The sequence below is a fragment of the Hyla sarda genome, chromosome 5 (genome assembly GCF_029499605.1).
Source record: "Hyla sarda isolate aHylSar1 chromosome 5, aHylSar1.hap1, whole genome shotgun sequence".
Classification (NCBI taxonomy): domain Eukaryota; kingdom Metazoa; phylum Chordata; class Amphibia; order Anura; family Hylidae; genus Hyla; species Hyla sarda.
The window spans coordinates 268,780,703-268,796,674 of record NC_079193.1 but is presented as its reverse complement, the minus strand read 5'-3'; the positions used below and the strand labels follow the sequence as shown (position 1 = coordinate 268,796,674).

Sequence of the window (15,972 nt, the reverse complement as noted above, 5' to 3'; positions counted from 1 at the left end):
ATTTTGGAAACTACACCCCTCAAGGTACGTAACAAGGGGTGCAGTGAGCCTTAACACCCCACAGGTGTTTGACAACTTTTCGGATGTGTAAATGAGAAAAAAAAAACGTTCACTTAAATGCATTTTTTTCCCCAAATTTTACATTTTTACAAGGGGTAATAGGAGAAAATGCCCCCCAAAATTTGTAACCCCATTTCTTCTGAGTATAGAAATACCCCATGTGTGGATGTCAAGTGCTCTGCTGGCGCACTACAATGCTCAGAAGAGAAGGAGCGCCATTGAGCTTTTGGAGCAAGAATTTGGTTGGAATAGTCGTGGTGCCAGAACAGTGGACCCCCCACATGTGACCCCATTTTGAAAACTACACCCCTCAAAGAATTTAATAAGGGGTGCAGTGAGCATTTACACGCCACCAGCGTTTAAAAGATCTTTGGAACAGTGGGTTGAGCAAATGAAAAATTACATTTTTCATTTTTACAGACCACTGTTCCAAAAATCTGTCAGACACCTGTGGGGCGTAAATGCTCACTGTACCCCTTATTACATTACGTGAGGGGTGTAGCTTCCAAAATGGGGTCACATGTGGGGGGGGGGGGGGTCCATTGTTCTGGCACTATGGGGGCTTTGTAAACACATGTGGCCTTCAATTCTGGACAAATTTTCTCTCCAAAAGCCCAATGTCGCTCCTTCTCTTCTGAGCATTGTAGTTTGCCCGCAGAGCACTTTACATCCACATATGGGGTATGTTCTTACTCAGAAGAAATGGGGTTACACATTTTGGGGGGCTTTTTTCCTATTTTTCCTTGTGAAAATGAAAAATCTAGGGTAACACCAGCATTATAGTAAATTTTTTTTCTTCATTTTCCCATCCAACTTTAACGAAAATTTGTCAAACACCTGTGGGGTGTTAAGGCTCACTATACCCCTTGCTAAGTTCCATGATGGGTGTAGTTTCCAAGATTGGGTCACACATGGGTATTTATTTTTCTGCGTTTATGTCAGAACCACTGTAAAATCAGCCACCCCTGTGCAAATCACCAATTTAGGCCTCAAATGTACATAGTGCGCTCTCACTCCTGAGCCTTGTTGTGCATCCGCAGAGCATTTTACACCCACATATGGGGTATTTCCATACTCAGGAGAAAAGTGCGTTACAAATTTTAGGGGTATTTTTTTTCCTTTTACCGCTTGTGAAAATAAAAAGTATGGGGCCACACCAGCATGTTAGTGTAAACCCAAACTTTTCCTTATTATAAGGGGTAAAAGGAGAATTCCCCCCCCCCCCCCAAAAAAAAAAAAATGTGTAACCCAATTACTCCCAAGTACGGAAATACCCCATATGTGTCCCTAAACTGTTTCCTTGAAATACGACAGGGCTCCGAAGTGAGAGAGCATCATGCGCATTTGTGGACTAAATTATGGATTGCATAGGGGTGGACATAGGGGTATTCTACATCAGCGATTCCCAAACAGGGTGCCTCCAGCTGTTGCTAAACTCACAGCATGCCTGGACAGTCAGTGGCTGTCCGGAAATGCTTGGAGTTGTTGTTTTGCTACAGCTGGAGGCTGCGTTTTGTAAACACTGCCATACGATAAATTTTTCATTTTTATTGGGGGGGGGGAACAGTGTAAGGGGGTGTATAGGTAGTGTTTTACTCTTTTTTATGTGTTCGTGTAGTGTAGTCTTTTTAGGGTACATTCACACAGGCGGGGGTTTATGGTGAGTTTCCCTCTAGGAGTTTGCGCTGCGATAGAAAATTTGCTGCAGCTCAAACTTGAAGCAGGAAGCTCACTGTAAACCCGCCCGTGTGAATGTACCCTGTACATTCACATTGGGGGGGGGGGGGGGGACAGACCGTGCATGCTGGGAGTTGTACTTTTGCAACAGCTGGAGGCACGCTGGTTGGAAAACCTTCAGTTAGGTTCTGTTATTTAACTCAGTATTTTCCAACTAGTGTGCCTCCAGCTGTTGCAAAACTACAACTCCCAGAATGTACTGATCGCCGGAGGGCATGCTGGGAGATGTAGTTATACAACAGCTGGAGGTACATAACTACAACTCCCAGCATGGCGAGACAGCCATTTGCTGTTCGTGCCACGGTTTAGAAACTACCGCACAGTGATCTCCAAATTGTGGCCATCTAGATGTTGCAAAATTACAAATCCCAGCATGCCCAGACAGAAAACTGCTGTGTGGGCATGCTGGGAGTTGTAGTTTTGCAAGATCTAGAGGGCCACAGTTTAGAGACCACTGCACAGTGATCTCCAAACTGTAGCCCTCCAGCTGTTGCAAAACTACATGTCCCAGCATGCTCAAACAGCTGTCTGGACATGCTGGGGTTGTAGTTTTGCAACATCTGGAGGGCTACAGTTTAGATACCACTGTATAGTGGTCTCCAAACTGTAGCCCTCCAGAAGTTGCTAGGCAACAACTCACCGGCTTCCGTAGTCGCAGGATCGCCGCACCAGAGAGAGGATCGCCGTCCACGGTAAGTGGACCGCCACCGCCGGTGATAGGACAGTTCCCCCGTTCTGCCCGGATTACCGTGGAAGGGCAGAACGGGGGAATCGAACTTTAACCCCCCTGCCCCCGATCTGCTATTGGTCGGTCGCTTCTGACCGACCAATAACAGGGATAGGAGGTGTGGCACCCCTGCCACCTCACTCCTATCCATTCAGGAGGATCGGGGGTGTCTTTGACATCCCTGATCCCCCTTATTTTCCGGGTCACTGGAAATCCATATGTCCCGGAATCGCCACAGATCGCCGGTCTGAATTGAACAGTGATTTGTGGCGATCGCCGACAGGGGGGGGGGGGGGTGTAGCGGTTTGCACGGGGTGCCTGCTGATAGTTATCAGCAGTCATCCCGGTTCGGTACAGGTACGCCCTGGGTCCTTAACCCCTTAACGACGCAGGACGTATATTTACGTCCTGCGCCGGCTCCCGCGATATGAAGCGGGATTGCGCCGCGATCCTGCATCATATCGCTTCGGTCCCGGTCATCAACGGCCGGGACCCGCGGCTAATACCACACATCGCCGATCGCGGCGATGTGCGGTATTAACCCTTTAGAAGCGGCGGTCAAAGCTGACCGCCGCTTCTAAAGTGAAACTGAAAGTATCCCGGCTGCTCAGTCAGGCTGTTCGGGACCGCCGCGGTGAAATCGCGGCATCCCGAACAGCTGATCGGACACTGGGAGGGCCCTTACCTGCCTCCTCGGTGTCCGATCGACGAATGACTGCTCCGTGCCTGAGATCCAGGCAGGAGCAGTCAAGCGCCGATAATGCTGATCACAGGCATGTTAATACACGCCAGTTATCAGCATAGGAAATCAGTGTGTGCAGTGTTATAGGTCCCTATGGGACCTATAACACTGCAAAAAAAATGTAAAAAATAAACATATGTGGTATCGCCGCGTGCGTAAATGTCCGAACTATAAAAATATATCATTAATTAAACCGCACGGTCAATGGCGTACGCGCAAAAAAATTCCAAAGTCCAAAAAAGCATATTTTGGTCACTTTTTATACCATTAAAAAAATGAATAAAAAGTGATCAAAAAGTCCGATCAAAACAAAAATCATACCGATAAAAACTTCAGATCACGGCGCAAAAAATGAGTGCTCATACCGCCCTGTATGTGGAAAAATAAAAAAGTTATAGGGGTCAGAAGATGACATTTTTAAACGTATAAATTTTCCTGCATGTAGTTATGATTTTTTTCCAGAAGTGCGACAAAAATCAAACCTATATAAATAGGGTATCATTTTAGCAGTATGGACCTACAGAATAATGATAAGGTGTAATTTTTACCAAATTATGCACCGAGTAGAAACGGAAGCCCCCAAAGTTACAAAATGGCGTTTTTTTTTCCATTTTGTCACACAATGATTTTTTTTTCCGTTTCGCCGTGCATTTTTGGGTAAAATGACTAATGTCACTGCAAAGTAGAATTGGCGACGCAAAAAAATAAGCCATAATATGGATTTTTTGGTGGAAAATTGAAAGGGTTATGATTTTTAAAAGGTAAGGAGGAAAAAACGAAAGTGCAAAAACGGAAAAACCCTGAGTCCTTAAGGGGTTAAGTACCTGGGCGTCGGGTGTGTCCCTAAGTGGTTAAAGGGGTACTAAGCCCTGTGTCCCTAAGTGGTTAAAGGGGTACTCCACTGGAAAACTTTTTTTTTTATTAACTGGTGCCACAAAGTTAAATAGATTTGTAAATTACATCTATATAAAAAATCTTAATCCTTCCAGTACTTATCATTTGCTGTATGATCCACAGGAAGTTCTTTTCTTTTTGAATTTCCTGACCACAATGCTGTCTGCTGACACCTCTGTCCATTTTAGGAACAGTCCAGAGTAGGAGAATATTCCCATAGAAAACCTCTCCTGCTCTGGACAGTTCCTCACATGAACAGAGGTGTCAGCAGAGAGCACTGTGGTCAGACAGAAAAGAAATTCAAAAGAATAACTTTCTCTGTAGTATACAGCAGCTGATAATTACTGGAAGGATTGAGTTTTTTTTTATAATTTACAAATCTGTTTAACTTTCTGGCACCAGTTGATAAAAAAAAAATGTTTTCCAGTAGATTACCCCTTTAAGGACTCAGCTCATTTATGCCTTCATGACCTTAAGGGCACAGCCAATTTAACTTTTGCATTTTTTCCTCTTCGCTTTCTAATAGCCATAACTCTTTTCCATCCACAGACCCATATTAGGGGTTGTTTTTTTGCATGGCCAATGGTACTTTGTTATTATATCACTCAACTATATTACTAAAATGTATGGCAAAACCCTAAAAAATGGGAGAAATTCAAAAGAAAACAGCAATTTTGCTAATTTTGGAGGGTTTCCTTTCCTTTTCATGTTGTGGGTCAATACATTTAAAATGATAACAGTGTTTACATGTTTTTCTATTATTTTACTGCTTTTTTTTTTTTTTTTTTTTTTTTAACCAAATGATCAAAATTGTGCTATTTTTACCCCTTATAACTTTCTCATTTTCCATTTCCATAATCTATACCACTAACACCATCACCTATTGGAAAGGGGGACCTGGCTCCCCGAAACGCGTTTAGCCCAGTTATATATAGTTGCATCCCCTCTCTGGTATAATCAGGAGGATATACACTTCAATCCCCACCACGAAAGAAGCAGAGTATGCGCTCCACAAGGCATCTTCTACTCCGCTGGCCAGCCAACATAGAAGCTTACCCCGAGGAGACTTACTCAATAGCGGCAATGCTGGTAAGAGGCACCTGATGCCAAACTCCTACCCTACCTGGAACTATTTTTACAATATCCCTGTGCCACCAGGGTAAAAGTGGGACCGCAATAGGGGAATTCCAGTGCTGCATAGTGCACCTGCCCAGCACTTATATCCGATCCCCATCCCACTCAAGATCGTCATTGCACGCAGCCCTGCGCCATCAGGGTACAGTGGGACTAAATCAGGGGGACTACAGCACTGCTGAGCGCACCTGCTGACACCCACTGACTAATCTGTCTGTAATATGGCACTGAGCTGACCGAGCCATTGCATTGCAATAACGCTGCCACATCACAAGCAATCAAATATTATAGTGAAAAGACATCATCCTGTTACTACATATGGAGGAAGGTCTTTAAATTAACATCTCCAGCCCTCCTAGTGAGACCTTATGCCAATGGGAAGCAATCTCCCATACAATTTTTTATTAACTTTTTTGTAATACTTTTTCATTTACTATCCTATGTTTGATGCAAGGGCCCTGCAGCAGAAGACATTACATTGTATTTTAAGTGCATAATAAACTGTAATTTATTGGACATATTTTTTCTCTTCTAATTTTTCTTCCTGATCTTCTCTCTTAACCTCAACCTAGCAGGACTGATACAATTTTTGTTTTTTCTTGATTATAGTACGTACCTGCCAGAAAGTAATGGACATGCTTAGGAAGGATTTGTGCTTGTCTTCGGGCTAAATGGCTAATGTTGTACTTCCACTATAACACTGCTGACTTATTTTTGTGAAATGGCTATTTCCTGTTGAAGTTCCCTCCCTCCATCTACAAGTCCCAGAATTCCTTGTTTGTAAGTGTGAGGACTTTTCTCCCTCCAGACATCAGTCGCCCCACATATTCAACTACAGGTGTGCTGACTGCTCTGCTGTAATCAATAGACCAGTGTTGTTTTTTCTTTATAACCAATGTGCCTTCAGCTGTTGCAAAACTACAATTCACTCTTTCCCACCGAGCGGTCACGCCACCCATTGAAGTAGACAGCCTCTCTAAGGACTCAAAGGGTTAATTTGAACTTTGTTTGGTCTTGTTGCTATGGTTACACCTGTCTTCTGAGACTGGTTAGCTGACCTTGATGTGAGCACCTGGTCTGGGCCTATTTAAGCTGGCACTTTACTCCCAATCCTTGCCTGCTAAAGAGCTCTGTTAACTCATTGCTAGCTTTATACTGTATCTGGCATTATGACCCTTTGGCTCCACTCTCTGACCTATCTCTGGTATTGGCGTTTTTGCACTTTGACAACTCCTGGTTTTGACGCGGATAGTGGACATTGACTTTTTGTGTGTGTGTTAGTTTTGCTGTTAGTCTGTCTGCTCCCTACTGTACCCTGACCTGTGTCTGTATTGTTGTAGTTTATTGTGTTGACTGTTACGGCCTTCACTTACATAGGAAGGGACCGTCACCGTGGTTACGGACCTGCTGCCTAGGGCGGGTACGTAAGTAGGCAGGGATAGAGGCTGTGGGTGAGTTCAGGTCTGCACTCTTTCCCTGCTCAGACATGACAGTCTCCTTTGAACACCTGCCTAGTGATGTATTGTCTCGGGCCGCACTGCAACCTGGGAAAACTTGAGACGACAGTCATTTTGTATGCTGTTAAAAATAAACATCTGGGCAAAGATCACATAAGAATTGTGAGAGCAACATGAAACATAGGTACAGACACTATATTATGAACTACACTAACTTTACAGCCTCTGTAGCAGTCAAATAAAAAAAAAATCTTGTATTACCCCTTTAACCTCTTCCTGACCCCCTCTTTTTGATTTTTTGGCTTGTTTTCTTCTTTTTCACACGTTGTCCCCCATTCTGATTTTCTCCCTTCAATGCCTCCTAAATGGTCCATACTATGAATTAATGCAAACTGATTGACATCCTTTTGCATCAGTTTTTCATCCGTTAGTATGAAAAGTCAGCCGCATACAGACTCCCATACAGACTGCTCACCCTCATACCCGACAGGGATGAGCAGTGGGGAATGGAGTGACATGTCCCTGTTGTGTACTCTGATTGCGCTCCATTCCCCACCGCTGGTTTCCGACTATGCCCATACTCTAAGCGCCATCACATTGCACAGCGGGGACATGTCACTCCATTCCCCACTGCTCATCCTCGTACCCGATGGGGATGAGCAGCGGGGAATGGAGTGACATGTCCCTGCTGTGATTGCGCTCCATTCCCTGCCACTGGTACCCGACTATTCACTAATGTCACTCCATTTCCCGCTGCTCATCCCCGTCAGGTACAAGGATGAGCAGCGGGGAATAGAGTGACATGTTCTGTTGTGCGCTGTGATTGTGCTAGAAGATGCGGAGGGGTCGAGGGGAATGAACTGTGATTATGCACAGTACAAGTTTAAAAAACCCGCCGGGAGCCCTGAATGGCCACCCGATGCAGGCCATTCAGGGCTCCCAGCGGGGTATTTGAAAATTAAAGTAAAAGACACTATATACATTGCTGGGGAGTGGAGCAGGCCACCCACTCTCCTTATTAATAGCTTATGATCGCATCAGGTCTCAGAAGTGAGACCCGTTGCGATCAATCCCTCAGCCCCTGTACTACTATCCCCAACATGGAACAGACTGTTCAATGATGAGGGTAGTAGTACAAGCACCAATGTAGCCTCCCCAGCTGCCCGCAGCCAGGAGAACTACTATTCCCATCATAGAAATGAGTCCATTTCATGATGGGAGTAGTAGTAGTAGTCCCGCAGCACTGCAGGAGTCCACTGCTTTCACCTCTTTTGAGCATGCTCAGAAGTAATAACAGTTATTATAAACCAGGGGCAAACGGATTACATTAAAGGCTCATCCATTTGCCATAGACTTCAATGTTAAATTTATAATATCCGTTTCTATTTTATTTTTGACAGGAAAAACATACTGCATGCAACTTCTTTTTGCCATCAAAAATAATGGATTAGGAACCAAACGGGTGCAAACAGCTTGCAAAGGACTGTAAAAATACCCCATTGACAACAATGGGATTCATGGGATTACAGCCCTTTGCGAGCAATTTGTAAAAGGCTTGAACGGATTTGAGAACAAGCTTGAATTAACGGGGACAGGCGTTAATGTGAACAAGCTCTTACCTTCTAAGACTAACATTTTTATTTTTCTACTGACAGAAATGTATTAGGGCTTATTTTTTGTGAGAAAAGTTTTACATTTTACTGGCATCTCTTATTTTACTATTTACTGTATAACAAAGCCAGAAAAAAAATTAACTGAGGGGAACTGTACAATTTTGTGGGACAATAATTTTGTTCACATATAGTAAAGCCGACATGCTAAATGTATTCTATTGGATCATTTTTATTTTGGTTTACTATTAAAAAAAAATAATTATCTATAACGCCATGCCATCAGTTTTACTGTTACCGCTTTTGCGAATTTTTTTTCACTTTTTCAAATTTTATTGAAATTTTTCTAGGATGTGATGTGACCATTAAAATCGGCGCCCTTTGACTTTTTCTTTGTGTTTATGTTATTGTCATGCAGGATTAGAAATATATTAATTTAATAGGATAATTTTGCACATGTTGATAACCAAATATGTTTTGTTTGTTTTTTCATTTGAAAAAGGGGGCGGTTACATATTTAAAAAAAAATATTTAACAGTTTTCTAAATTTTTTGTTACCCTAATATACTTATGGGTACCTTCAGGCAGGCACACAGAGGAGTAACTTGTAGTTGCTGGGTCCCCATGCAAGATCTGCAACAGGGCTCACGTGCCAATTATAATACTGGTCTCTTATGGAAAAGATGTGCTTTGGGGCCCCGTGGCAACTTCCACCTCTGCGCTCTGCACCCCCTATAGCTACATGGCTGCAGGCACAGACTGAAGAGCAGAGCCATGTGCAGGTTGGGACCAGTCTACAAGTGATGGGCACCCCAGGGCAGTCACACACTTGACAGCAGAACTGTCAGCAGCATGTGACCAGGCTACACAATGGGCACCCCAAATGGGCATATACTAGAGAATGGAGCCTTCACCAAAACAGGACCAGACTGCAGGTGATGGGCACACACTTGAGAGCAAAGCCATCAGCAGGTTTGGACCAGGCTACTCATGACTGGCACCCCCAGGCAGGAATATGGTGGGGCTTTCTGCAGGATAGGACCATGCTACTCATGACAGTCATTCCCTGACAGGCACAGGGAGCAGCTGTCAGCTGGATAAGACAAGACTACACACCCCAGGCGGGCACACACTGGAAAGGGGAGCAGTCAGCAGTACCAGGCTACACATGACTGGCACCCCAGGGCGGGCACACACTGGAAAGGGGAGCAGTCAGCAGTACCAGGCTACACATGACTGGCACCCCCGGGCAGGCACACACTGGAAAGGGGAGCAGTCAGCAGTACCAGGCTACACATGACTGGCACCCCAGGGTGGGCACACACTGGAAAGGGTAGCAGTCAGCAGTACCAGGCTACACATGAAGGGAACCCCCGGGCGGGCACACACTTAAAAGGGGAGCAGTCAGCAGTACCAGGCTACACATGACTGGCACCCCTGGGCGGGCACACTGGAAAGGGGAGCAGTCAGCAGTACCAGGCTACACATGAAGGGAACCCCCGGGCGGGCACACACTGGAAAGGGGAGCAGTCAGCAGTACCAGGCTAAACATGAAGGGAACCCCCGGGCGGGCACACACTGGAAAGGGGAGCAGTCAGCAGTACCAGGCTAAACATGAAGGGAACCCCCGGGCGGGCACACACTGGAAAGGGGAGCAGTCAGCAGTACCAGGCTGCACATGACTGGCACCCCCGGGCGGGCACACACTGAAAAGGGGAGCAGTCAGCAGTACCAGGCTACACATGACTGGCACCCCTGGGCGGGCACACTGGAAAGGGGAGCAGTCAGCAGTACCAGGCTACACATGACTGGCACCCCCGGGCGGGCACACACTGGAAAGGGGAGCAGTCAGCAGTACCAGGCTAAACATGAAGGGAACCCCCGGGCGGGCACACACTGGAAAGGGGAGCAGTCAGCAGTACCAGGCTAAACATGAAGGGAACCCCCGGGCGGGCACACACTGGAAAGGGGAGCAGTCAGCAGTACCAGGCTGCACATGACTGGCACCCCCGGGCGGGCACACACTGAAAAGGGGAGCAGTCAGCAGTACCAGGCTACACATGAAGGGAACCCCCGGGCGGGCACACACTGGAAAGGGTAGCAGTCAGCAGTACCAGGCTACACATGACTGGCACCCCTGGGCGGGCACACACTGGAAAGGGGAGCAGTCAGCAGTACCAGGCTACACATGACTGGCACCCCAGGGCGGGCACACACTGGAAAGGGGAGCAGTCAGCAGTACCGGGCTACACATGACTGGCACCCCCTGGGCGGGCACAGGTGTGCGGAGCGGTCAGCAGTACCGGGCTACACATGACTGGCACCCCCAGGCGGGCACACACTGGAAAGGGGTGCAGTCAGCAGTACCGGGCTACACATGACTAGCACCCCCGGGCGGGCACAGATGTGCGGAGCGGCCAGCAGTACCGGGCTACACATAACTGGCACCCCCAGGCGGGCACAGGTGTGCGGAGCGGTCAGCAGTACCAGGCTACACATAACTGGCACCCCCGGGCGGGCACAGGTGTGCGGAGCGGTCAGCAGTACCAGGCTACACATGACTAGCACCCCCGGGCGGGCACAGGTGTGCGGAGCGGTCAGCAGTACCGGGCTACACATGACTAGCACCCCCGGGCGGGCACAGGTGTGCGGAGCGGTCAGCAGTACCAGGCTACACATAACTGGCACCCCCAGGCGGGCACAGGTGTGCGGAGCGGTCAGCAGTACCAGGCTACACATGACTGGCACCCCCGGGCGGGCACAGGTGTGCGGAGCGGTCAGCAGTATGATACCAGGCCACACAAACCGGAGGAGCCGTCAGGAACACTGGCCCGGACGAGGCGCTGCCGCTTTGTCTTAGCTTTATCTGCTCCTGCCGGCTCCTAATTGCCTGTCGTGGGAGAGCTTGCACAGTGCTGATTGGCTGAGGCCTGGCAGTGGGTGTGGCTAATGATTTTCCCCCGTCGTTGATTGGTCAGTGTTGGAGCGTAGCACAATCTCCCCATCCCAGTGCAGCACCGGCTTCTGTGCTGATCCTCGCCCGGTGTTCTGTGCATGTGGCTGAAGGGTGGCAGCGGGACGAACAATGCTGGGCATCACCAACCTGCAGGGACTCACCCGGGAGCTGTCACTCTACCTGGAGAGCCAAGTGCGAGTGGGTCTGTTCGGCTCCGGGGTGGGCTTGTCCTTGGTGCTGGGCTTTGGTGCAGCCTATGCCTGTTACTACCTTAGTGTCATCGCCAAGGTAAGAGAATAGCAGCCATCCTTGTGGGCGTCCTGTATACCCCCTGTGCCCGGAGCCACTGTGTAATTGCCGCTTCTTGTCCCCAGAAACCTCAGCTGGTGACCGGGGGAGAAGCCTTATGTCGCTTCCTGAAGCAGCATTGCCCAGCGGTGACCGAAACTTACTACCCTACGCTGTGGTGCTGGGAAGGCAGAGCCCAGACATTGCTGAGACCATTCATCACTGTCAAGCCTCTAGTGCATTACAACAAGTGAGTATAGCTCCTCTAGTGTACAATGGTATACAGCGACCACCAGCATCACTGCATGCACCCCCACAATATCCATCACCTGAGGATCTGCCCCGACATCTGTATAAGGCAGTGTTTCCCAACCAGGGTGCCTCCAGCTGTGGCAAAACTACAACTCCCAGCATGCCCGGACAGCCGAAGGCTGTCCGGGCATGCTGGGAGTTGTAGTTTTGCCACAGCTGGAGACACACTGGTTGGGAAACACCGGTATAAGGAATGCTTCTCTTTTACACCAGTGTTTCCCAACCAGCGTACCTCCAGCTGTTGCAAAACTACATTTCTGTCCCAGCATGCTGGGAGTTGTAGTTTTGCAACACCTGAAGCCGCCACACTGTTCTAGACTATGCAGGTTCCACAAAAGGGACATTTATTTTTACAGGGACAGAGCAGATCATCTTCTATGTCTAGAGCAAACATGACAGTGCTCATCCCATATAGAACTGCTTCATAGGGAAGTTCAGGCAGAAATTCACTGTCATTCAGACTCCCTTTACTTTAAATGAGTAGTCCAGCTTAGAAAAATGTATCCCCTATCCAAATGATAAGGGAAAAGTGTCACATCGTGGGGGTCCTACCCAGGGCACCGGGTAGGAGATCATGGAGGGGTCTGATCTCCTGCGATCTGACACTTTTCCCTATCCTAGGAGATACATTTTTCTAAGTGGGAAAACCCCTTTAATGAAATTTCAGTAAGTCTGTTCACACAGCGCAATTTCTGCAAGGAAATTTCCGCCGCGGATCTAAATTCCACTGGAAGAATTGACATGTCCGTTCTCTTGGTGGAATCTGTGAGTACAGTCCTATGAAGTCAACGGGAACTTGTACTTCCACACCAAAAAAAAACACCAATTTCATATCATTTCTGCTTCATTTTAGCATGGAGTATAAGGCTATGTTCACACGGCGGAATTTCCAGCAAAATTCTGCTGCAACAGAGTCCCATTGATTTCAGTAGGATTCTACTACACTTTGCAAACGTCGGAAATCCACGACAGATGCTTCTGCCGCTGAAATCCTGATTCCGGCATCCGACATTTTTCAAATTTACATTTATTTAAAAATCAGGACCTATATGCCTGAATAGGGCACCATTCTCCCCCATATATAATCAGGTGATAGGAGAAGAATCTTCCTGCTCCATCTTCACAGCACCAGTCTCCAGTGGAAACCCCTTAGAATCACATTACACAGGGTCCTGTGGCCAGTGGAGAACTTTGTCTCCTATCGCATAGTTATATACAGTGGTCCCTCAACATACGATGGTAATCCGTTCCAAATGGACCATCGTTAGTTGAAACCATCGTATGTTGAGGGATCTGTGCAATTGGAGGTTATACTCACCTGTCCCCGCCGCTCCGGACCGTCACCGCTGTTCTGGATGTCACCTTCCATCGCTGTCGCCGTGTCCCCGGGGTGTCCCCGACACTCCGGTAAGGCCTCTGCTTCCCACGCATCCTCGCTCTCTGTCGCCACCATAACGTCGTTACGCACACCGCTCCTATTGGATGACGGGACGGCGTGCGCAGCGACGTGATGACGACGATGGAGAGCGCTGGCGATGCAGTGGATCCCGAAGAGGATGGTCCGGAGCCCCGAGGACAGGTAAGTGATCGTCAGCGGACCACACGGGGCACCTTAAACGGCTATCCGGTGGCAGCTGAATAAGTCTGCGCTGCCGGATAGCCGTTTATGCGATGGCCCCGACATAAAAAAACAAAAGCATCGTATGTCGAAATGATCGTATGTCGGGGCCATCGTAGGTCGGGGGGTCACTGTATATGATGAAGAACCCAGGAATTTAGGCCCCGATTTTTTAATAAATGCAATTTATTTCATAGTGCTGCATTTTTCAAAAGAGAATGAAGTTGTCATTGGAGGTGCCCTTTAAAGGCAACTCATAGGAAGGAAATAAAGAATACATGTCTGATAAGGAACATGTGAAATAAGGAAGTTCCTACTAAAGTGATCTGTCACCAAAGTACTTCTGCAGGAAAAGATACGTCAAGTCTGTGAAGCACTGCTTATTATTTGTAATGTATATATATAGTACAGCCAAAAGGGGTTAAAAGTTTATTCCCATCTCAAGATGTTATTTCCTATCCTATGAGCTTGGATATGTTTGGTGGCCCCATAGAGAATGAATGGAGCACAGGCCATGTACACGTTGTGTGCGCCATTCATTCAGGGAAACATTTTTCCCAGTTCTCGTGATCAGTGGCGCTTAATCCTCAGCTATCAGCTTGTTATGTCCTATCCTATGGATAGGGGAATGGGGAAAAAATATAAAAAAAACTCAAAATAGGAGAGCGGACATGTTCCACTATAAAGTGCATATATAAAATACGATATTCCAAATGCACTTACTTCACTGAGGAAGGTTCTTACGTCCTAAACCCTCCTCAATCCTGCATGCCTTCAAACACTAGGTCTGAACACCATTTTATGAAGCCGGGCGTTCCCCTCGTTTTCTCTTTCTTTCCACTCCAAAGGTCTTTTTTGAAGAGATTTCAAATGGAGCAGAAAATTCAGAAATTCTCATTCCTTTATCAAATATGAATTTATTATACTAAAACATGCATAAAAAAAAAAAAAAAAAGTACTAGTACAAACATTCGACGCGTTGCGGGGATCATTCCCCTTCCTTAGGGAGGGTTTAGGACGTAAGAACCCTCCTCAGTGAAGTAAGTGCATTTGGAATATCGTATTTTATGTATGCACTTTATAGTGGAACATGTCTGCTCTCCTATTTTGAGTTTTTGTTTTTTTCCCCCATTCGACCGAAGTGGATTGCAGCGGACAAGGAACCAGAGGGGATCGGGAAAAAGGCGTTTTAAGATTGTGAGTGGTTTGTCAAGAACCACTCACTAAGTGTAAGTTCTGGTTCACACTCTGCTTTTTTAAGTCTGCGGTTTTTGGTGAAAAATTCTTGGACCGTTCCCAAAAAGTTTTTTCTGTGCTTTGTTGATATAAATGGATAGGGGAAGACATCTTGAGATGGGAATACCCCTTTGATGAAAGTGAGATTAGGCCATGTTCACATTATAAGTGCATCCATGGCTCAGATACAACTTGTATCAAATTGGATGCAATCGTATCTGCGCACGGACAGACACGGATGCATTCACTACTACTATGGCCCAAATAGACCTGAGCATTGTCAGCTAGTGACCTCATTCGGGTAATTTTCCGAGTACCTCTAACTTTGGACATGGTTTGAAAATTGAGGTCAACAACGTTTTTAAGTCTAAAGTCACTAGCTGACTACGATTGGGTCCATGCAGGCATAGTCGTGAATGCATCTGTGTCTGGCCGTGCACAGATATGATTGCAAGAATCGCGATGTGAACACGACCTTAGAGCTAGTGCTGGGTGGTATACTGGTTCATACCGAATACTGGTGTTTTTTAAAAAAAAATCTTTTTAATGATATTCATTTTTCATATACTGCAATACCGGTGAGTGCATACCCTGTTGGGGACGGAGGGCGTACCTGTACACCCTCCACCTGCTCCCTTCCTATAATGCGGGGCCACGCGATCAATGTTCTCTTTTGGGATAACAATGATCAATGTAAAAGATCGGTGTATGCAGTGCTATAGCCCCCTATGGAGCTATAACATTGCAAAAAAAAAAAGTAAAAAAAAAAAATAGTTAAAGGAAAACTGTCAGATATTTTCTCCCGCACTATCCACAGGTAGGGATGGGTAGTGCGGGAGACCCTAGTTCCAATGAGCCCTACCTTGCTCGGATCCGTCCGGCCTTTCGCCCCCCGAAATTGTGGTTTTATTCTATGTGTATATCTTGCTGTAACTGGCACGGGCGGGGCTTCTGCAGGTTAAATGGAACTGACGTCAGCGCCGCTTATGAATATTCATCCCCCCCTCCCTCCAGTTAGGAGCGGCGAAGAGAGGGAGAGCTGGAGGGAGGAGGGGATGAATATTCATAAGCGGCGCTGACGTCCATTCCAGTTAACCTGCAGAAGCCCCGCCCGTGCCAGTTACAGCAAGATACACACATAGATTAAAACTACAATTGCGGGCGAATGGCCGGGCGGATCCGGGCAAGGAAGGGCTCGATG

The 15,972-nt window shown here is 47.0% G+C and overlaps 1 protein-coding gene across 2 annotated transcripts in view; it reads left to right on the top strand.

Annotated features, from left to right (window-relative positions):
- Positions 1 to 11,378: 11,378 nt before the first annotated feature.
- The window catches only part of ABHD3 (abhydrolase domain containing 3, phospholipase), a 92,712-nt gene continuing 88,118 nt past the window's right edge, over positions 11,379 to 15,972 (top strand). For both annotated transcript variants that reach the window (XM_056521695.1, XM_056521694.1), the window contains exons 1-2: positions 11,379 to 11,605; positions 11,692 to 11,855. In XM_056521695.1, the coding sequence (XP_056377670.1) occupies positions 11,447 to 11,605; positions 11,692 to 11,855 (323 nt within the window). In that variant the 5' untranslated portion in view covers positions 11,379 to 11,446. The remainder of the gene's footprint in view (positions 11,606 to 11,691; positions 11,856 to 15,972) is intronic.